The 22,721-nt window shown below is 49.6% G+C and overlaps 1 protein-coding gene and 1 pseudogene across 2 annotated transcripts in view; both read left to right on the forward strand.

The window, feature by feature from the left end:
• The first annotated feature begins 1,278 nt into the window (after positions 1-1,278).
• Positions 1,279-8,524, forward strand: LOC144098317 (uncharacterized). The gene is made up of 3 exons (XM_077630861.1): positions 1,279-2,705; positions 7,139-7,458; positions 8,234-8,524. Exons 1-3 carry the CDS (start codon positions 2,633-2,635, stop codon positions 8,459-8,461), a joined length of 621 nt encoding a protein of 206 aa, XP_077486987.1. The 5' UTR covers positions 1,279-2,632; the 3' UTR covers positions 8,462-8,524.
• A 3,494-nt stretch (positions 8,525-12,018) lies between these two features.
• The window catches only part of LOC144098318 (uncharacterized), a 48,590-nt pseudogene continuing 37,887 nt past the window's right edge, over positions 12,019-22,721 (forward strand). Inside the window, exon 1 of the transcript XR_013307169.1 lies at positions 12,019-12,051. The product of XR_013307169.1 is annotated as an uncharacterized LOC144098318 (transcript). The remainder of the gene's footprint in view (positions 12,052-22,721) is intronic.

The following is a 22,721-nucleotide window of genomic DNA, read 5'->3' on the forward strand; positions in this document are numbered from 1 at the left end:
GAATCTTATAGCTTCTAGACCCGTGCGGAGACGGCTAGCGTTTGCATAGGCCAATAGCTTAAATCGTCAACTTCACTCCGAGACAGCAACATAGCCAGAGCATCATACCCTAAAGATAATGAGCAAATAGTTCCGTTGAAGACCGATGCACTGCGTAATTTTGACATCGGATGTACTCCACTCGAACGTGCCTCTGTGCTTCACAAAAGCTCAAACCAACAGAATTGTTTTCTGTTCAGAATCCGATGCAAGAATTTTTCGCTGGCGCATAAATTACTGTGAACGTGCGGCGGTGTTCAACTACGGGGCGAGAGAAAGTGAAAAAGAAAAATACATTTGCACAATAATAAGCGTGGTCCGGTTACGCGAGGGTTCAGACCGGAGCCAACATACACAGACACCGCTACACTGCCGCGGCTGACCCATAGCGTCAAGGGCAGCCATTTTACATTTTTTTTATTTCCACCAACGCCCCCTTAAGTCCGTGAAAGTTGAGAATAAGGGAGTATGGAGATAAACCTTCGATAGACGCCATGCGTTTGCTGTTTCCCTACACGATTGCCTCTAGCCCCGCCCGAAAAAACTTTCTAGCTACGTGCCTGCCTCATTCCGAGAGGCTGACTCACTGATAACATTCTTTGCCAAGCTTTTTTCCACATATTGGGTGACGCACGGTGCGAGTGGCTTCCCCAGAACGCGGTTGCTCATGCTGATAAGCGCACGCAGCTGGCATGGGAAACCACCACAAGTTGGGCAGCCTACGTGTAGCACCACGGAAGCGCTAAATAAACATATTACGCTCCCTCCCGAGCTTCGGAAACCGTAACTAATTGATCGAAACCGCTCGCGCAACGTTTGAGAATGGGTTTATTGGGGAAAAAAAATGGCGCAGTATGTGATATGTGAGACAGATACTGCGTCATTTCCTTTCCCCAAAAAAACAATTTCTGAACCGACAACACGGTGTCGGTTTCCTCGTCTTTACTGCCGAAGAAAACTCCACAACAAGGAACTACGTGATGTCGTCGTCCATTGCCGACTCCGTTCTCGTTAAGAACGAAAACGACCACGCACATAAATAACATGAAAACACATTAAAATTATGCACCTAAGGCCTGACACTGCTGACGCGCTGCATCTGCTGCACGCAAGTGGTTCTACACCGCGCGGAACTTTATTTAGGTGTGGCGCCGTGAACCGACTTTGTTTGTTAACAAACATGGGATTTTCTCATGATACTGGCCCCCAAAGGGCTTCCAGTTACAATGGCACGACCGTTTGCGCCAGTGCAGACGACGGGTGTCTCACAGCGACTGAATAAGCGCTGGAGCAGACGATGTGTGATTGCCTTGATTTGGTAAAGGCAGCGCGGCAAGCGAAGCAAATGGTGCAGCTGACGCTCTCGATGCTGATCTTCAAACAGAAAGTTTTCTAATCGCTTGACAGGTGCCAAACTGGACACGCCTTAAGGAAGCATTGAGGACACGTCTCGCCCGAAAGATTTAGGGATTTGCATTCAGCAAAAATGACGCATGCGCACTCTGTCTGCTGACTAGTTGAGGAGATTTCCTACCTAGATAGTTTGCTTAACGTTTCAAAACGTTTGATATGCTGTCTTTTGTGTGTGTTTTCAAGGCTTCTTATTTATTGCTCCGCTTGCAATAAACCTGCGGTTGCTAGTAGAGCTCGTGTTGTTTCTTCTGTACAGATACCTGCAATATGAATAGGAACAAAGTTTGAGCATTCAGCTGAATACTCCATGATTACGTTGGTTAAGCACTCGATTTTTTTTTCTTTTCAAGCTAGTTGTCCTCCCCCTTTCATATTGGGATGACCTGTGCGTCCCGTTTCTTGCGCTAACTTTCGTAACAGCTTGGAAATGTTAACATGTTATGGCGTGTTTGTTTCTTTTATTGTTTTTCCCTTGCCAGTTTTTTTCCCTTGTAGCGCTGATTCCCTGGGCCATATATCTGCGTGTTACTAGCGCAACCTTCCTAGGTGAACAAGATAAATGGTTTCCGAGATGTGCTTGCGATTAGGCAACGAGGCTCGTACCGACCGAGAAGGCCGTCGAGGTGACTTGCACTCTGGCTAGAAGCCACTCGCATTCCACGGCCAGCCTGAAAAAAGCAGTCCCAGACATGGGCTGGCAGGCCCACTTGCTAAAAAAAAAGAAAAAAAAAGTTCGCCGGCAGTTGTGCTCGACAACGCACACGCCTCCTTGTAACTGAGAAAAGAATAGAGTGGGTCCTGCGGGTGGTTACCTTCTCCCCGACTGAGGCGCCTACACTTCCTCTTTTCTTCTCGGGGCCTGTCCCAGAATAAAGAGGACTGACCCACGCAGCGGGGCACAAGGGGTGGAAAGAAAGGCTTTATTCCCCGACCACTTCGCCCTTCGGTTTCCCTTGACCTACTTCTGAGAAGGAGTCGACTCTCCCCACGTGACGACTTGGCGTGCTCCTGCGTGACCACTCCTACCCTGCTTTCCCGCCGAACCCTTCGTGCGCGTATCTCCGCATCAGTGCTTCGTGCTGCAGCCGGCTTCAGAGACTCCCGGGCTGTGACGCGGACACACGTCAGACCAGCGCAGTCACATCCCGCTGGGCGACTCGTGCGTTCGGCCGTCGGCGCCATGAGAAGAATACAGGCAGTACTCGTCGTTTTCACCGTCGTGCTTCTGGGATTTTTCGACGCTGCTTTTGGAAGTGAGTACCGCTTTTTTTTTTTTGCAATGATGTGTTATCAGGTCGCTTCATTGATATAGCTGCGATACAGATATGCTATCACAGCATGTGAAACGGGCCTCTCTCGGTATCGTGAGAAGGCCTCAGTTCAGGTATCCTTAGCACGAATTGTTACGCTCACGAGCAAGCGCTGTCATTCTACTCTGGCCAGTTAATGTACCTAATATGTGTCGCTTCAACGCGTTGTATTACGCTGCAACTAAGTTTTTCTCGCGCGCCTCCGCTCGTGCGATACCAGCGGCCACAAGAAAAGCTATCGCGCCCTGCACGCTTGTAGCCGGGCAGACAGCGCTAACACCGGCAACCAGCTTGCGTGCGCAGTTTTCATATTCACGCCTTCGTGCTTTCAGTATCGGCTTGAATTATCGATTAACTCTCAGTGTATTCGGCTGCTCAGTATGGAAGCTTTGGACTGACCTCCGATGTTCGTGAATTTTTCTACGCGCGCAACTGACGTTTCGTGTCGGACATGTTGAGCTGTCACCGCGGCACCTTTTAGAATATTCTTCTCAAGCGTGCCTATTTTGCAGTGGCTAGTGTTTGTAATGTGTGTACTATAAGGTTTTCGTAGTTTTTTATTTAATACATTGTATAAATTCGTGACTTTCTGACGCGGAGCAGAACTACTTTACTGGAGGCTTTTGTGCACGCGCCCACGGCCGGAATTTCATATTGCAGGTTCCGCTTATAATTGTCTGTCTGATGCTAAAGCAGCAAGGCGAGCTAGTTGATCGCGGTAACCTGAATGCATTTGTCCGCGCCTTCCAGTACGAGCTCTGACGCACCATCACAGTGTGCTATTTTTTAATTGTTTAATCTTTAATGCGACGGTTATTATATAAATTGTGGAGCGTACCGTCCCTCAGCGGCACCTGGGCTATGAGTGGAATGCTTCGTTTAAACCGAAAAATTCGGATAAAAGTGCGCCGAATGCAATTTTTAATATTCGCTTTGAGCCGAAAAAGGGGGGTATTCCTGACATGAATGCTACGGTTAGCTGGCTGTTCAGTGCCAGTTACAGCAGGCAATTAAGGACATGGTGGAACGAGCGCTCCGATGAGGCAGAGGCATTAAGTATGGTGTAATACTTCCGGGGCACTGATCCGAGCTCCGAGACAAGCCGGCGCAGACCGGCAAGCACCATAGTTAGAATGCCATCACCCGCTTATGGCAGTCGTTTGCTCAAGTTTATACCGCTGTCAAAAGGCAATCGAGTCGGGAACCTTAGAGATTCTCAGTCACTACCGAAGCGCGAAGGAGGTGTGCCGCTGCTACACGGCAAACTCGATCACCGTTGAGAGTTGCCATCATCTCACCCCCAGCTGTTGTGGTGTCATCGCCAATAATTTTCCAGGCGTAATATAGTCGGATGCAACTCAAGAACGGAGCGGCTTTTCCCCAATGAAGGACCCCTCTCCAGCCAATGGCGTCGGCCGATTCTCAGGAACCTGAGCGTGAAAATGCAGGGACGAAACTATCCCCTTCCATCTGCCACTCCCTACACTAGCATGATCATGGGAATCGGCCGATGCCGCTGGCTGGAAGGGGGCTCTTCATTGGGGAAAAGCCGCTCCGTTCTTGAGTTGTATCCGACTATAGGAGGTATTCACTGAGGCCGCGCTACCAGACGGCGCGGGCGTCGCCGCGGCAAACGCGCCATGTTTGCGTTCGTTTCACGAAAGCTCGCGCAGTGTCACGGTACGCCGTGAGGTATCCGGCCTGTATTGTTAGTGATACGTAACATCTTTGCACGTTGTTAAATGCGTCAACGTCCAATTTTCTTTGTGGAACGCTTATCGTGCATCAAGTTTGCAGCAGAATTCTGTGCCGTAATTTAACCGAGCTGCGTGCCGCAACTCGGCAGCAAAACTGGCCGGCTGCATTGAACGCAAGAATGTACACGACTTGCCGCTTTTAATATCAGTTCATAACGGTCAGCTACTCATGCAGGACATATGGTGGATAGCACAGCACATGACTGATTACCCATATTCCTAAACGGACGCTGCAGAAACTCATATTTCCAGCGGCTGTAGTCCGCGAACTGCCGAAGCCTCATTGTTTCAGCAAAAACGCGTATTGCGTCATAGCTGCTTTATTTACGCGAGTCGAGCAAATACTGTCATGCACGAATGGCAGACACAACAAGAATGTTTTGCAGGTTTTATTGTAGAAACGTAGCGTTGCTTCCAGTGCACAAAACTTGGAATCTGTAGGCCGGTTTGCAGCAACGCGATGTGCAGCGATTCCGCTACATTCAGTAGTAACGCGTCACTTTCAACAGACAGAGATGACAAGTTAAGCTAGCTAAACGAACAGACACGTTTAACTACTCACCTAGGTGAAAAACGGCACTTCGGCCGTCGGCACCCTCAGCACGGATGTTCGGCTCGACCGCTTGTCAAGCAATTGCGCCATCTCATAGATTTGCATGCTTTAATTCCTCGGCCTGTCGGCAAACTTACGCCGTGCACAAGGCGGACCTCAATATCGATGAATTCAACGCACGGCAGCCGTCTTGTATAGTGCGTCGCACACCACGCCGGCACCTGCACATTCCTACGGGTCAACGTTTTCACAAAATGTAACATTTTCTGCGTGCCCGCTCTTTCTGCATCGCGCAGTTCACGGCGTATCCACTCAGTCACACGGTGTTACGGGTCGGACAGAAATTATCTGCGGCGAGACGCTAAATACAATCACATTTCACACATCACAAGCGAGGTAAATGCTGCGGCTGCCGCGCGCGCGACCACCAACATGGCGAATGCCGCGCCGGCCACTAGCTCCCCTTGCGGATGACGTCACGTGAATACCTCCTATAACAATGACTAGCAATCAGCTTAGAATGTTAACCTGAAACGGCTGAAACATGTTTATTCGTTACAGTAATATTGATCTTGAAATGAACTTCGTTGTCTTGGATAGCCTGTAGTAGTTAGAAAGTTAATATACTAACTCTAGAAGGAAAGCTGCGCTTTGAGCCCATGCATGTAATGGTTAACGCATGAAAGCCGCCACGATCCAACGGCTTCTGTGTTGCCAGCTGTTTAGACGCCTGCTAAAATCTGGGCAAAGAACGGAGTTTGACCCTGGCAACGTACTTCGTGGGAAGATGGCGGCGTGCAGAGTAGCTATCGATTGCTCTGTAAACAACGGCAACTTCGTCACTTTTGGAGCATTTCTGACGCTGTGCAGCGTCACGTGCCTACTGTAGCTTCACATGGGTGCCTCGTTTCTTCTAAATTGCTAAATTTGAAGGCGAGTGCCGCGATTGCGACATGCCTGCAGTGCATTTCGCCTCCCGAGCCCACGGTATTGTGCATGTTCTCTGTTCCCGATCGCAAATACACGTCGGAAATTTGCTTAGACGCGAAGAGGACGAAGATAATTTCAAAAAAAAAATGGTACCAAAGCAACTGCACTGTTTGGTTTATTTTGGGCGGTCAGCTTTTCTGCGGGCCTCGTGCATTTCTTTTTTTTTTTTACCGTTCTCTTTCGCCGAGGACCACGATGCCGTGCCTTTTCTAGCTCATAATCACGGCTCCATCGCGAATGATTGAAACAGCAGTTTGTCGGTATGCATGAGTAGCAGCTAGGTGGAAGTAGAAGTGCACGAAACAGGGTCACCTTTACTTACCGCATGTGTTAGTGCTGGAAAACGTAATCCTAAACGCATGGCGCTATAGAGAACACCCGTTAATCTTTGTGAGCATCACCGACGTGTTCTCTGTCAAGCAGGTTGCGGCAACGGCCATAAGAGAGCCGAATTCAGTGAAAAAGTAAACAGCAGCAAGGTTGATTCGATCGGTGTCATCCGCCTTTACGATGATTTACACAGGTCATGTAGCTTGCGATATGGAAGGCAGAACATGTCGGCAAATGTGCGGATGTATCATTTTGGTGCGTTTACTCGCAGCTGATGCGACATGGCCGATCCTTTTGGAGACTTTGCCATGCGTACAACGCACGAAGGTGGCATCGCGAGTGGCCCTTTGCCATGTGCGGCTCCTTGATCCCCATTCACCTGAACGTTTGTTTGATGCGCACTACATACCATTTTTTTTTTAAACTTTAGGCACGCCCCGTACCGATAATACAACGAAGTTCGCCTTCCGCATTTAGAAGAGCTATATAGGCGCGGCCTGCCCGTATCGGCACAGGCTCGCGCGTTCCCTTTCATATCGTCTGCGCCTGTACGTCAGCCGTAGCTTCCACCAAACCGCATGGCTTCAGACTGTAGGCAGCTGTCAGACGTCAGGAGAACTTGCGTTTGCTGTCCCCCTGGCTAGACCGCATTTTTAGGCAGAGGTAAAGCGCACACAGGGGGACGAATGGAGTGATCCTAATTGACCGCTAGCTAGCTGCTAACTGGCCCGCTCCTTGCCGCGCAGTGGACGAACTGTTGGGCCTGCTCAACGACCAGGTGGACTCGGCCACCAACGTGATGCGCGCCTTCCTGGCCGTCTTCGTGGGCGCGTTCACCATCAACGCGTGCGCCGTGGTGTTTATCGTGTTCGGCGACGGCCGCTCGCGGCGGTTCCTCTTTCCCCTGGTGCTGGTGTACGCGGCGCTGTACCTGGTCTTCAGCGGGCTCGCCTACCTCTTCCTGGGCCTCAGCGGCACCGTCGCCGGCCGCGTGCGAACGCTGGGCGCGCTCGTCGACAGCGTGTCGCTCACCGACGTGTCAGACTCGGCCTTCTCCTACATCAAGGTTGGTCGCGCATAAGTGCATGAGACGCCAAACACGGGGTTATAAATCCCATCTAAATGATCGAGCGCTTTTAAAACTGAAATTTAAGCAAAAAATATCTTCTTTTGGTAAGCTTAAAACCTAGGATTTTCTCCCAAGTGCAAGCAGGCATGAAGGAAATGTGTTGGACGTAAAATGACATTAAGTGCTTATTTGTTAGTTTGTTTGTTTTTGCGCATGCTTTGCATAGGGGCTTGTTCTATATCCTGCTGTGTGAGTTGCGCGTATCAAGTACGAAGACTGCATAAAATGACTTTTAAGACGTCCTCGGTGCCACTATAACTTCCGTTCTCCTAAATGAGGTTTCACGCAGGTCGAGTTCCTTGTGTACTTCCTTATCCCATGTTACCTAGGAGGATAGATGTGTAGGCCAGTTGGTGTGGCATCAGGAGGCTATACACCCAGCAGACACCTTTTATAAAAATGGTCTGTAGACCTCTTAATAGAATCTATTACCATTCTAAAAATATTTCTTTTTGTCTACTCATAGTCTATAGACAAGTCTACTAAAAATGTATGGCCATAAATCTGTATATTGTCTATATATTGTCAATAGGATTTGTATTGCCTATAGACTGTTCTCTAGGGTTTGTCTATAGAGAGTCTATAGACTGTCTAAATAAGCCTTTCTGAGGGAGATCTGTTGCGGTGTATAGCCTCCCCAGGTGAACTTGCATTCGCGTTTGAATTTAATTTATCTGTTATCAATTAACTGTTGTAATTTTCCTCCATCAAGGTGCAAGAACCCGAGTGCCGGCTCCGATTCGTGTGCGAGGTCTCCGAGAAGGCCATCGAGCGGGACCACATGTTCGCGCTCGTGCTGCGCGTCGTCAGCGTGCTGGGCAGCGCCGGAGGCCCCTACGTGGAGGCCGTGCTCGGGGGTCTCAGCGGACGCGGATGCCACCTGCTGTTCTCCGAGTGCGACTACTCGCCGCTGCGCAGATCCCTGCCTTTCGTTGACTAGCGGACGCGCTCTGCACCCGCTGTATTTATTATGCGCGAATAATAAACGAACCCAGTGCTGTATATTCTACGATTCGTGGACGCTGTTCGTTTCTGTGGGGGAACCCTCCGAAAGAGAAGTGTATCCAAACAAGGGTACAATCCGCAGTCAATTATGCTCGGGTCTATGCTAGCGATAATTATTCCTCTGTAGCCGTAATGCTGCGCCGCACATAATTACGCGACCGGGATTCTGAGAGACATGACAACGCGCCGTGTCACAGCATAAATAGGTCGGGATTAACACGAAGGCATTAAATGTTTACTAGCTGGAAATCCGCCACGCTGCTCCCCCTTTTTTTCTATTATCACCAGCTGGACTTTCAACGCGTCGACAAATATAGTGTGTTATTATTATTCACCGTAGTTCGATCATACCAGCTGCGAATATTCCCATAGGACCCATGTATCAAAATCTGCGCACTCTGATTGGCCGATATCTTGAAGGGTGGCTGAGTGTCGTGCCACTCACAGCATTCAGAACTGTCCAGGGCTACTCATAACATGGGTGTCTTATACAAATAATGGCGGTGTTAAGTTAGAAGCCCACGGCGCCGATGGGTCCCCCCCGCACCTGTTCCCGGGAGCGGTCATCCCCGTGGGAATTTGAGCAATGTACGTCGAGGCGTGACGCCCGCGCTTAGGGTGCCTCGATGCCAGCTACGGCACTAATCCTTTCGGCTCTGGCGCCGAGTCGTCCCCTGCTGACCGGCAGGGGGCCGACGACCTTGTCCCGCTGAAGACATTCCTTTGCGGTCAGCGTAGACAGCAAATCCGATGCGTGGCACTCGATGGAATGCACATGCAGCGAGCTGCGCACGCGGAATCACGCGCCCTACACGTTCCAGGAGGTGCGGGGTCAACTGGGCTCGGACCGGGCAGCCCTGGGCTCCGCCCACTTGCACATACGGTGCCACTGCACTGTTGTTGGTTAAAATTGGGCGAGAGCTGGCTTACTAAAGCTCCGCCCAATTATCGAAGCGGTTAAAAGCCGCTGGAAACAATGACGAGGACGAGCACGCCGAGTCTCAAGCTCGGCTGTTTTTAAAACCTACTTTTGCTCACCTGTCTTTTTATGTCGATCCCGTCTTGAAAAAAAAAAACAGTTTGTTTGCCAAGAAGTTGGAATTGCTGCCCCAACCGGCAACGTGTCGTCAGACAAGCGGACGAAGACCGCTAATCCCTTCGACTGCTAACCGCCGTGTATCGATCACCGGCCAGCGTGCCGTCACCATCCACCGCTCGCGACGAGCAACCCACCATACCAAAACCGGCCATCCCATCAGAAGGAGGGCAAGAAGTTAACTGGCGGGTTTCACCGTCTTTTTACGCGATTTTCAATGCCAAATTATAAACCCTGGTTTCTTCGTTATATTGGCCGGTGGTAAATTCTTGCAGTATTAGGTACGATCTTTTCATTTTCGCTATAACCTCATGACACGTTCTTGGTCAGTGGTCGGTCCCTTAAAGCACTCTGCGCAAATCCTGCTTCAGAACAGCCTCAAGAGCATACTTCATGCGCATGGACTAGTTTTCCGAAACTGCCATGACTGACGCTGCTTCTGCCTCCCACATGCTAGTAGTGCTAGAGTGGGGACTAAAATTTGCTGTGGCATCGCCAGCTAGAGAAGAAAGGGAACTGTCCAGAGCTGCATCGCCGGCGTGCCCTGCAGGGCCCAAGTAGGCCGTGCACCCGATGCGGTTTGTGAAATCTGACTGTCCCGTGGGAGCTCCTATACAGGCCAGACGAGACGATGTGTCAGCGACCGCGCGCGTAAGCATGACCTGTCGTTAAAAGCAAGGACACCACGCGTTTTCCCGGGCGTTGCATGGTACGTTTGCATGAGCCTCGACTTCATGCACGAGATCATAATTCCGGGACGACTGCTCGTGAGTTTATGCAAGCGCTTCGCAAAAGGAGAAAAGGCGCAGCTTGCATTGCAGATACTTTAGTCACCCTGTTCTGCAGCTAATAAGTATTTTAAATATATGATTTGTTGTAGGACTAAATTTCTAAAGTTACTGAGATCATAATGCCAGTGCGCTTCAGAATCGTAGGTTTGCAGGTGGCAGTAAAGTATGACCTACCTTATTTGTGTAATTATTACAGTACTCAAAGAGCATTCAAGGTATGGTCGACGTAAAGAGAAAAAACAAAATTAAAAAGAAATACAACAGCACGTTTTAAACAGCACAGTCAGCACGATTATTTTGTTGAGGGTGCATCTAGCAATGGTCGCTATAAAAAAATCGCTCATTTGATGCAAGCAATGGGGGCCGGAAGACGATTCGGCTGTGCCGGTTTTGGGAAAGAAGAGGTTAAAAAATCTGATTTATTTATATGGGTGAAGAATTATTGGCCAACGCTGACACCAGCTGGCACAGAAGGTGGGACCAGCGAAAACGGACGCAGGACAAAACAGAGCAGGTACACACACAACACCGCTGTGCTTAGAACAGATTTTTTTCTGGCAAAGAAAACAACATTGATACGTCTTCCCTGCGCAAGCGCACGCTCAGATCAAGGTGAAGGAGAGACATTTACGATGATAAAAACTGAAGGATCCCTAATGCATATGTCTGCTTATCCTCTCTGATTGAAAACGCTAGATCACGCTCACGTCTTGATTTCCCCCGACCGATATCAGAAACCGAGAAGAACACTGGCTGAACTTGCGAGACTAAATTGCATCCTGGGCCCACAGTAGTTCGGTGCCGCCTCAAACGTTCATTTAGGCACCCTCCACCAATGTATATAATTTTCCGCAAAACAAGGGGATGGAATAGACAACACCCACTGGGCACGTAGTGAACATCGTATTGTGGTTGGAAAGCTTTTTAACACATTGAACACATTAAAAATAGTTTTTGAGCTGCGTGACCAGTATGTGCAGTCTTGAGTAATGAGGCAGCGGCGCAGCAAAAGCAAACCTTGGTGTACACGTGAGGTACGGAGCGTAATCCAAAGACGAAAAAGAGCGCACGCAGCCTTCAAAAAGAGCCCTTCAGTACAGCAAAAGCAAAAATAAGAAGCGATAAGTGAAGATTCGAGTGCCGTTTTTAAGCATCCAAAGGATGCATACTTTGAATGATTTCATTTACGCGTCAGAGAAGACCCCCAAAGAATGCGGCGGAGGCGCTGCAAGCAGCCGTCTCATAGAGACGCACGTTCGCATCGAGCCGATTTTTAAAGCTTTTTGGCCGGCGGACGTTTTTGGGCTAGGCTCCCAAAATTGGATGAGCCACCACTATCGTGTTCCTCGCCACTTGTGGACAACGGTTTCTTCGAAGACTACCCCAGGAAACCATCCGGATAAATCGGATACGCCTACCGCCGATGCCGCTAACATGACTCCCGGGCAGCCTCGGCAAGACGCAGCGGCAAAATCACTTCGCAGCGGCACAGATAACGCGACGCAATCAATCGCTGTTGTTGATACCGACGTAAGCATGACGGATAACGAATCCGGCCAAGTGGTTGCGGCGATACCTGCTTCCAATCCCTTCTGTGTTCTTTCCACGGGATGCACGCCTGGAAATAACTCTTCTCAGGTAGGATCTTGCACTTTTCTATTTTCGAAATTTGACAAGCAGTCTAGGATGGGGTTAGGCACTTCCCATGATAGCTCAAGAAAACGTTCGCCTCGTGAACAAACGACACGGCGTAAAACTCTGCCGCTCGCAGACAGCTATAAATGCTCGCTACTCGGATGCGCATTTTCGACCGCGAGGCTCTGCCTCTCCGCCCATGGTCACCACTTTGGGCAGAATCGATCACGTTGCCGATAACGACCATTCTGAAGAGGATGATTTCCAGGTTGTTAGGCGAAAGAACAAAGCTATAGATCATTTCATCCTCTACTGCCGGCGGTTTGCACGGCAGCGAATTCAATTTATGGAAAATCCTCTCGCTCAATTAGGGCTGCCGTTTACTCTTCCCGTCCTCCTCTCCTTCGGTGCAACCGTCGAAGGGCATGCCATTTGCGGGCGTGTCGGCTTCACAAGCATATTATTGAAAGCGGGAGATTTTTGTGTTAACTTCTCGATGCCTTTACTTTCCTATCAGAATTGTTTTCTTTCTTATTAATTCTTAAAATTTAGTTATCCTACTCGCACCGATTTCTTTCCTTGATTTTCATTCCGATTTCCTCAAGCTCTCTCAAAATTCGTGATTTTCTTTTTCTCTCAGAGTATTCTCAATTTATGAGTCGCTTGAGATTAACCTGGATGAGATTTTTCCTGTTTGAATCTGCACCAAACCCTGGCCGATCCCCCACCGTGGGTATGTGCCATCGTATTTGAGGCAACAACAAAGCTACAGCTGCCGATCACATCAGTGATCAACACACTGCGATAATTACGATAATCTCACCTGGACAACTAGGCACGCTCCCCGCACAGTGCATACACAGAGCCACTGCGGATGAGCATCAAAAAATTCATTTCCACTCAGGCTTTCAAGTACGGCCTCTAGAAAGAAGCAGTCAGTTAGCAGTCGACATCTCGCATACGCATGCCAGGGACCATCATCTCGGACTACAGTCTATCTACATTTCTGGAAAGGCGGCGCCTATACAGGCTTACGAAACCGTTCGCCTCGGCCAAATCAGCACTGTCATATATCGTGCCAACGGGTTAGCAAGCGAACGGATCATGGCCCAACCTCATGTTCTACTCACGCAAGATAATTAACGCCGGGTCCATGGGTAAGAATGGAGCAGCTCTCATCACGTTTGAGAGCTCCAGACTTACCCGCAGAACCCATCTGTACAGCATACTTCTGACTTTAACACCTTATCATCCGAAATCTGTCGTATGTGAGAACTGTCACAAAATCGTACACAGGACAAATCCGTGTTCACTAGTCGACCAACGTCGACGCTCGTTCTGCGGGCGCCCGGCACATGACAACCTCGAGGATTATCCGGCAGAGCCACTGTGCCGTAATTGCAGAGGTCCCAGCGTAGCCACAGACCCGAAGTGCCCTGCCCGGGCGACAGGTTACCAATGCCCCGAGGAACGGCATTGTCCGCCGTATCCGAGTATCGCGACGAAAGGAACGCAAGCAACAAGCCGAGCTTCCATGTGGCAGCCAAACGTTGTCGACGACTGCGCACAAGAGCCCTACCAGGGCAGAGCAACGAGCCTCGGAGCCACTTGTGCCGGTCAGTGGGGACTTCCCTCCAACACAAAGTCAGCCGTTACCGAAGACAGGGAACACAAAACTAAAGACAGGATGCGCGCAAACGATCCACGCAATCCGAGAGCATTAGTCTAAGCAATGCCGCTTCTTCATCCCTAACGATATCTTTTGATCATCCTGCGACGGCATCAAAGCAAACATGCATACATCGGGCTTATGCTGAAACTGTGCGCGATACGCAACACGGCGCAGAAACGCATCTTGCAAAAGAAAGATCGCTCACACACGGTACACACAGATGAAGACCAACTCAAACACGTTATCGAACTGATCACTGCCGAGGTGACCAAACGAATGCTTCCGCTCTTAAGGATGGCACAGGTGTCTCCGAATCAGGAGCCCGGAATTGGGCACACATCGCCATCACTTCTGCACGCCTTCCAGTTTGTACTGAGGACAACGCTATCATGTTTTTTTTTTGTTAGTAAAATCCGATAGTTCGGCAATTCGTGGCTTTGTTGCCGCTTTTCCGGCAGTGGAAGGTGCATATATTGCTAACGGATTTGAATTCGAAGTTGAAAAACCTTTTCCCGCCACTCTGGTTCAAACTCGGGACTCTGTGGTGACGAAATAGGAGAGAAGTGTAAAATGGCGGAAACGGGGGACGGGATTGCTGGCGGCGAGCACCGCGCTCCCGCCTATAGCAGCAGCCGAAATTAAAGCTACTGTCGGGCGGACGTTGAACGCTTCTATCAGCCGTCGTTGCCTCGTTTACGTTTGCACCAGCGTTGCGATGGATCCCGTTCCCGATTCCGACAACGAAGTTCTCGCAAAGAACTGCGGCCTGCATTCAGCGACCTCAACCCTACACAGCGCCCGATGCTTTTGAGGACTGAGGTGGCGGGTGTGGCAAGAAAGTTCTATAGCGCCGAGGAGTCGGCCGGCAGTGTCGCTGTCACTGCCAGGCCACCGACACGACTGATGTGTAGCGTCTGGAAAGTGCGGGCGTATTTAAATTATGTAATAGTCCTCGTAGGGCTCGTAATTCAGCCCAGCGTCTTGGTACGTTGACGATGCGAACACGCCGGGCGGTGCGTTTGCTAACGTGGAGGCGCGTTAAACATCGGCTATACACAGCTCTTTTTCCTTCTCGCAGTTGCGTGCCGTTGCACGAACTTTGTCCGAGGAGCACTTACAGAGGCACTTGGGGGTCCTCTGTTGCTCCGTCCTTGTAAATATAGGCGCAAAACGAAACCATGCAGGCACGCAGAACGCATAGTCGCGAAGCAGCCCAAAGCATACTGAAACTCAGCTGGCCGCCTATTGCGCCGCCAATCGCGGGATTTCTTTAAGTTCCATTATTCTGGTTGTCTTTTTTCCTTCTTCGTGTGATAAAAGTGCCCTAGTGGTCCCAAACCAAAGCTTATATACACTTCAATGTCTATCGTGCGCCTTCATGCACGTTTGTCAACCTCAGATATCTGTGTGGTCTTTTCTCCTATATCACCATCACTCCTGTACTTGCGAGATTGGCCTGTGGTGGCGATAAGTGTATTTTAGTTCTTGCTCTTTTCTACCTTACAAGAGCTTTGTTTTCAGAAAGAGTGGTGTCTTTGTGTTTAGGAGCTGGTATTCTATCGATCTCTTTAAGCAATATAATTGCCCTTAACATGATTCCATAAACGTTGCTCCACACAGGCAACCTTGGTTTTTTTATTTTTTATTCGGGCGCTACGTGGTTGCGAACTCCATCATCCTCTGCGTAATACGAATATTTGTGTTTCTGTCATTGGAGATAAAAGAACGCTGGGCCCACTGTCGGCTCTTTTTTGCCTTTTCCTTTCGGCCACGTGCCCAGCTGTTCCCAAAACCACGAAGGTGGTGCGAAAGCGTCGATCCCGACTTTCACTCCACTCAGCCCGCGGCTATGGGGTCCCGCCGTCCGCATGGAGCGCTGCGGTTCTCTACCCTGCACGCTCTGATTGCGCAGCAGCTCTGACGGCGCCAGTTGTCGCCCGGTGACCCCTTCTTCCGCGGGTCGCGAGTCTTCACGAGATGAACTCGTCCGTTCGCTATGGCCACGACAAGCAGGTGGCGCCGATTAGGACCCGCAAAACGGGGGTCGCGTGTAATGAGGGAGAGAGTGCGCATAAATGAGACAAGCGCAGCCGAATGGTCTCTGCCGGCGGACATTAATCAGTCGCCCAGCGTGAGACTGCCGGATTGATAGCGCGCGCATGGTGAGAGTCCGCGGAAACCAGGGCAGGCGGCATCTCTCCGAGTCTGCAGAGGGGCACGTCTCACCACCGCTTTGCTCAGGTGGTGGTGCAGTAGTGGAACAACAGACCGTCCGGTCAACTCATTAAGAGCCGAAGCTCGCGTTTCGCAGTCGGCCTCACACGACGGCGGGCATGCGCCCACCGTGCCTTTCTGCGCACGTGCTAGCTTTGGCAATCGAAATGAAGGAGGCGAATGCATGCGAGAAGACAAGGCGAAAGGCGAACTTTTTTTAAAAGGAAGTTTTAATAATGCAGTATACTGCAGATTACAGAGGCACGTGGCTCGAAACGTCGGTCACAATTCAGTTCAGCGTTATTTATTCTCTATCAACCTGAATTGCCCCACTCCTGCGCTTGGTCGTCTCGTCCTTTCTTTGGCTTCAATGGCACAGACCGGCCAGAAAAGTCAGGAAATAACTATGCAGGTGGCAATGAAGCGCTAAAGTCGTCCTTTCTTTTTTGTGCAGTGCCTACAGGAAACTGGCACCACTTTTTCTTTTTCTTCTTTTTTTTGCAAAAACCTCTAGAAGTCGATAAGGGATGCTCGGAAACAAATTATAGTGGCGAGTAGTCGGTTGAGTTCTATAGCTCTCGTTCCCTGTCACACAGGATAGCAGTTTACTTTCTGCTGCGACTGTATTTCGCCTGTCAAAACAAAGCTCGTGCTGGCAGCTGCCCGGCCTTTTCTGAGCTAGCAACGTGGCCGGCTGGCACTAACGGCCATCATAAAAAGAGCAAGGCCAACATCTTTGGGAATCACAGCGGTGAGTGCAATCGTGTCTCAGGGGGCCACATTTGTACGGGGCAGGAGGGACGCGAGAAGACTTCCGCGAACACTTAAGGTGGTAATGCGTGTCCGGTGGCAACACTCCGAGCGTGGAGCGACGCGGCGATGATGCAAACGGGGCGGGAGCGTAGCTTCCCGCGGGTTTGTAACAATGTGGCTTTTCTGCTGATGGCAGGTACGATAACGGCTGACGCCCAAGCCATATGGCGCCATGGCCTTACATATGTCTGGAGGAAAGCCGATTGAGGCCTTCCACGGGCTCTGCATTTGGCCAGTGCCTCCAGTAATGATGGCAGAGATAATTCAATCGCGCAACTTTAAGTGCCTGGCCAGTAAAAGCCCACGCTTTCCAGACATTTTTGTGACGCAAGATATCACAAAAAAAGTGCGCTTTCATAAGGTTTCCTTTAATGGCACGCTTGTTCATCAAACATCGGAATCAACATTCGATTATTATGATGAAGGCTTTATTTTTAGCAATTAAAGTAGGGAGTATGGTGAGTCGGACGACCGGGATGTCATGATGTCATGATAGCGCGAAATTTCCGCCATGCATATTTGCATGCATTAGAAACGACAACTCATTCATTCTGAGACCAAGAAGGAACCGTCTGAAGTGACACCACCTCTTTTTTAATTTCAATCTACCATTAAACATTCTTTCACATTTCTCCCTTAATTCGCTGCAAATAATTCTTGTCCAGAAGCATGCAGTCACTTACGTGTCACAATTTCATAGTCAGTAAACAAAAACGCCTTCCGACAGGGTAACTAGCGCTACAGACACGGACACCGAAAGAAGCGACAGGACAAACGCTAGACTCTAGCTGGACTTCTACCACACACACACTAGAAAGTTTAGCGTATGTCTTGTCACTTCTTTCTGTGTCCGTGTCTGTGGCGCTAGTTATCATGTCGGAATCCATAAACCAATAGACCAATTAAGAGTATTAGCTGCGATTACCCTTGTGATCGCTTTTCGACTCGTAGCACTGCATCACTCGTACTTTTGCTTGTTTGTTCTTGCACCGTGGCGCGGACTGCGCACATGACGCTCCTGGTATATAAAGTGTGCATCTAATAAAATTTGAAAACTCTAATATATTTATCCTTTGCCGTGTACGCCTTGTGGTGCCACATTATGCATCCTTACCAACTCGACCATATTTCCACCTTTTGCATTTTATAGTCAGGTTTAATTGGCTAAATCGCGCGTACGAACGAGAGGACGCATCGAAGTATCGTGACAAATCGTGTCGTTTGGCGAATAAAAACAGCTGCTGTGACTATGTATGTTTAAGAGAACAACTCCTTTCTAGTTCCGAGCTAGCGATCTAGACTAATTCCACAGAATTCACTTGCTGGAGCGCGTAATTGGTAACATACTCTTCAGTGTACCTTAAGCCATAAATTGGGCTGCTTGGCGGGACAGCTGTGATAACTGCACGTTGTTGATTGAAAAGAGTTTCGTTAACCGTCTAGCGTTAAGAGCTGCAGGGAGCTACATAGCTGGCTGTTCATATCTTAGTGGCACCAGTCATGCGTCGAAACCCAAAAGACAATTAAGAAAGTATTTTAGATGTCTCACACGCGCGCAGAGTTACCCTTTCGTCGATGTCCCAGTCTCGTTAAAACTCCGAAACTTCTGACGAGACAACGCTTCATCATGAATTAATCACGCGCACAACCTATTCATATTTGTTATTGTGTAAATAGTTTTTGTGTATATTACCTCTGCCCCCACTCCTCTCCTCCTGTCCCCTCACCTCTTTCATTTCATTTCTCCATTCGGCCTGCTATCCATTTACTTCCGCTGCCCCAGCTCAGGTGCTTCAGTATTGATGGAAGATGACGGGGCTAGCAAAAATCTTTCCTTTCGTTTTATTATTATTTTAATAAACCACTTACTACTGACTACGACGAGACAAGTTTTGTGTGAGGAAGTGGAGAGATCATTTTGGGCGAAAATTCATGCATGCTATATCTTTATCGGCTTTTACATACCTTTTTCACATGGGGGTCGGGGGGGGGGGGGGGGGGAGTTGGCATTATTTTATAAACTGGAAACTGGAAAGAACATATATATGTGCGCCTGTCCGTCGTCTCTTTTGTGTATGTGATTTTTTTTTTTGCGGAAAGGTGTTTTGCCAAACGCGTGAAGGAAAATTTGCGTATGGCACAAAATGGTAAAATCTTAAACAAGAGTACAGCAGCTTGCGCAGGAAAGATTATTTAAAAAGAAAAAAATTCAAAACGACAACTTACTACAGACAGCCACCATTACGAGATATTTAAAAATAAATCGCAATCTGGGCAATTTTCACTGAAAAAGAAAAACATTTGCGCCTGCCTTCGACCAGAAGATGCCTGCAATATTGGGTCTTCCCCTCCTTGGCCTTTTTATTGAGCATCGTCATCCAAATGGCCATTGAAGTTTATCGCACGTGAATAAAATAGAATGACCTTCGAATCACTCGAGCGTGTGAAACGCGATTTTTCGCTTCGGCTTTTTCCAGGCGCCTTGACCCCTCTTCCTTGTTACGAGCCCTGAAGGAGCACGTGGCAGGTTACGCCCGTTATGTAGAGCATATAAAGGTCTGTCCCGTAGGCCAGTCTTGCCAGAGCTGGTCACTGGTACGATTCCTGGCGTTGTGGCGCCGAGGCCAGCGCCTTCTGCCGACTCTATCCTCAATCTTGTGAAGCGGCGCCGGCGAGACCTTGCCAAAAAAAGGGGGGCGAGGCAGTCCCCGCTATTTGCCCTTGCACGCCCTAACTCGCAGTGCCGCTCACGAAATTATATCTGGCGACCAGCTTCACCGGCAGCGACAAACAGCGGCCACCCTTGGCATCTGTACGCTCTTGCAGGCTAGCGAGGTGCATCGTCTGCGTGTACTCCAGGCGGCTCCCAGCCCACCACGTGTGTACGAGCCGTCTGGTCTGGCGCTTTCATTAGCGCAACGCGTCGTGCGTCCGGGCTCTGCTTCTATATAAAAGAGATGAGGGGGGGGGGGGGGGGGGTCCAGCCACGGTGGGGAAGCTTCGAGGAAGCGACGACCCGGAGGTCTTCTCTCGAGTCTCCTTCCGTGGAGGGAGAAGAAGCCGTTTCCTCTTGTAATGATGCCGGCCACTTCCACTTGGCTCGCGAGGGCTGCGGCAGCAGAGTTAGCGGCAGGTTCTGCACCAGACTACGCTGCTGGACACAATGCCCGCATTGTGCCTGTCCTGGCCGAAATTGAGTCTGCTTTTTTGGCTGTGTGTACGTGAGGCCAGGGTCCTTCCGCGAAATTCGCCTGTCTGCCTACTCCTTGAAAGCGATAGCGTAAGAGAAAGGGGTGATATGGTGTGGCGTATGTTTTCACGCGTTGTGATGTACATAGATCGATTCCATCTAACGTCTGTGTTTAGAAGATGGAGAGACCGTGGTAAAGGCACTGGGAAAGCGTCCCTTTCAATGACGCGCGTTTATAGCTAGCCCATCTATCACGTATAAACAAAAAGAAACAAATGGCAGGCCATGAATAGTAAGAGAGCAGCTGATGTTTCTATCAACTTGATATTGTGGTAGCTTGTAGGTTAAATGCTAGGGAAAAAAAACATATACCTAAAGCGGGGTAATGTAGTCTGTAGCCCATTTTGAAAGGAGAGGGGCCTGTTTTTGGCATGATCAAGTAATATCTTGCGAACATTATTTCGCAAATATCCAGACTAATACGACTGATCCTTGTCTCATTATTTGCGTAGTCTTGCTGTGACTTTTCGCGAATTCCATTACTTAACGCCAATGCTGCATCGAGCATGAAAGGAATCGGAGACGCCTAATCATGAACGCTCTGCTTGTACACAAACAAAATAGCATGAAGTGGAATCAGATACCCTGAAAATTGCCAGGCCAACGCCCCTGCCACTGGGCGTAAGGCGACGCAGCGATCGCAGCCGTTCATTCTGAGTGAATGCGCTAAAACAACACGAAAAATTCCGCTTTTTGCTCTTCGATCTCGTGAACAAATTAATGGCCCGACTCGTCAAAGAATCCGTCCTCCATAGTCCGTAGTCTCAGCGGCACGGGACAAGAAGCTTGATATTGGTACTTCTGAGTCCTTTCTTTTCTTTTCTCTTTTACTGCGTTCAGGAGGTAAACGTCACCAAACATTAGCATAGGCTTTTCACTGTTAAACTGTCGGCCCGTTCACAAACAACCGAAGCCCGTGCGTACGTGCGTGTGTATTTTGTGTGTGCGTGTGCGCGCGCGCGTCTGCAATCAGCGTTCTTACCGGCGGCAGACGGTGTGAGCCAGTCCAAAGTAAGAGCCCCTTCTTGCGCGCAGAACTGCAGCAGTGCCACGACGAATGGTACGGTGAATGGATCGGCGCAGCGTGTGCGCGGAAGTTGTTACGTTTACTCACCGAGTCCTTCGACGGAGGCAGCCGCCATCTGGCATTCGAAGGCTCCGCACGATGACCAGAAATTGCTCGATGCCTCCAAGGCTTTCGCCGAATCTCCCTTCCCTTTCCGGCCTCGGGCGACTGGGGCAGATGGATTGACCGCACGGCTGCTACTCTCGCTCAAAGACCTGCAGATTCCGCGCGGACGGAATTGAGGAAATGGCAATGGCGGCCTAATTGTGGTGTTGCTTCCAATTTCAGGGTTATGTGCGGACGGTTTCACATGCGCATTAAATGAGCAGAGAAGACTCGCGTACGTAGATTTCTCTCGTAAATTGGCATGGTCGTCTCAAATTGAGGTTATTCAAAGCCTTCTTGGAAGGTCCGAATGGCTTGACCGCATGCCTTAGGAGACCTTCTGCTGCCACTTCGATCGTTTACTGTGGCTGTGAGCTGCAGGCTAGCATAGCCCACGTGGGTGTATATGCTCGATCTCACAGAAAATAATCTTCAGGCATCCGCCGCGGTAGCTCAGTGGGTGCTCGGCTGCTGGCCCGAAAGACGCGGGTCCTGGCGTGGCAGTCCCAATTCGATGGAGGCGATGTCAGTGCACGTTAAAGAACGCCAGCCGGTAGAAATTATCCTGAGCCCTCCATTACGGCGTCTCTCTTAGTCTGAGTCGTTTTGGGACTTTAACCCCTGTAAAATCAAACCTAATCGTCAGGCAACGAATTTGCAAAGCTGTACACGTGTAAAAGGAGGTACACCGGTTCGCTTGCATCGGGGCTACCAAGTGAGTCTTTAGCTGCGGTTACTGTCCGACGCACGGACACTGGCACTAACGAACCGACCAGCTTCGCGGATGAGGCTCGTGAGCAGGTGCCGAAATTCTTCATCATTACTGTCCAGTATCTGTCATGTATCAACAGTCTATAGCCATAAATTGTTAGTTTCGCTCCAGGTTGCACTCTCGTTCTGAGAAGAGAAACACCTCCGCATTAAGTATAGCCAACCTCACGCAGCCGTGCGAAAATTGCTTACTTTCCCGTTAGAACAAAGAGCAACTGTGCCACCCTTTCCTTGCAAGCGTATTACCTTTGCTTTGCGTCTTTGGGCGTTTTGTGTTGCTTCAAGCATGGCCGCCTCTAAGGCATTCTACATGTGTGCACCCATCTAGTTTAGTGCAGCAAAAAAAGAAAAGCAGTCCTCAGTTTCTAACTGAAAGTCCATTTCTTGAAGAGCAGGTGCGCAGTTCTATCGGCGCTCTGTTCATTTTAACGACAGTAGAGATATTAGAACTACTGTTCAATAGGCGCAAGACCTGTTACCAGCCTCGATCAGTGGCTAAAGAGTGGCGAATAAAAAGGGAAAGGTTGACAACAAGGCGTGTATTTTTGCAAAGGCAATCTTTAGTATTTTAATAGTCTGGAAATCCAAGGAGAACTCGAAGCTGGGTAATTTGGTGCGCTTCTATGATTTCCCAAGCTTTACCCATGTCTCCACCACGAACATGTTTACACATATAAACATGTGGCCACCGTAGCGGTGGCCTAGTGGTTTGAGCATCCTCCTCTCATGCGGGAAGTGGGGGGTTCGATCTCCAGTGCCGCCGGGTACCCACCGGGGATACA

The sequence above is a fragment of the Amblyomma americanum genome, chromosome 7 (assembly GCF_052857255.1).
Source record: "Amblyomma americanum isolate KBUSLIRL-KWMA chromosome 7, ASM5285725v1, whole genome shotgun sequence".
NCBI classification, from domain to species: Eukaryota; Metazoa; Arthropoda; class Arachnida; order Ixodida; family Ixodidae; genus Amblyomma; species Amblyomma americanum.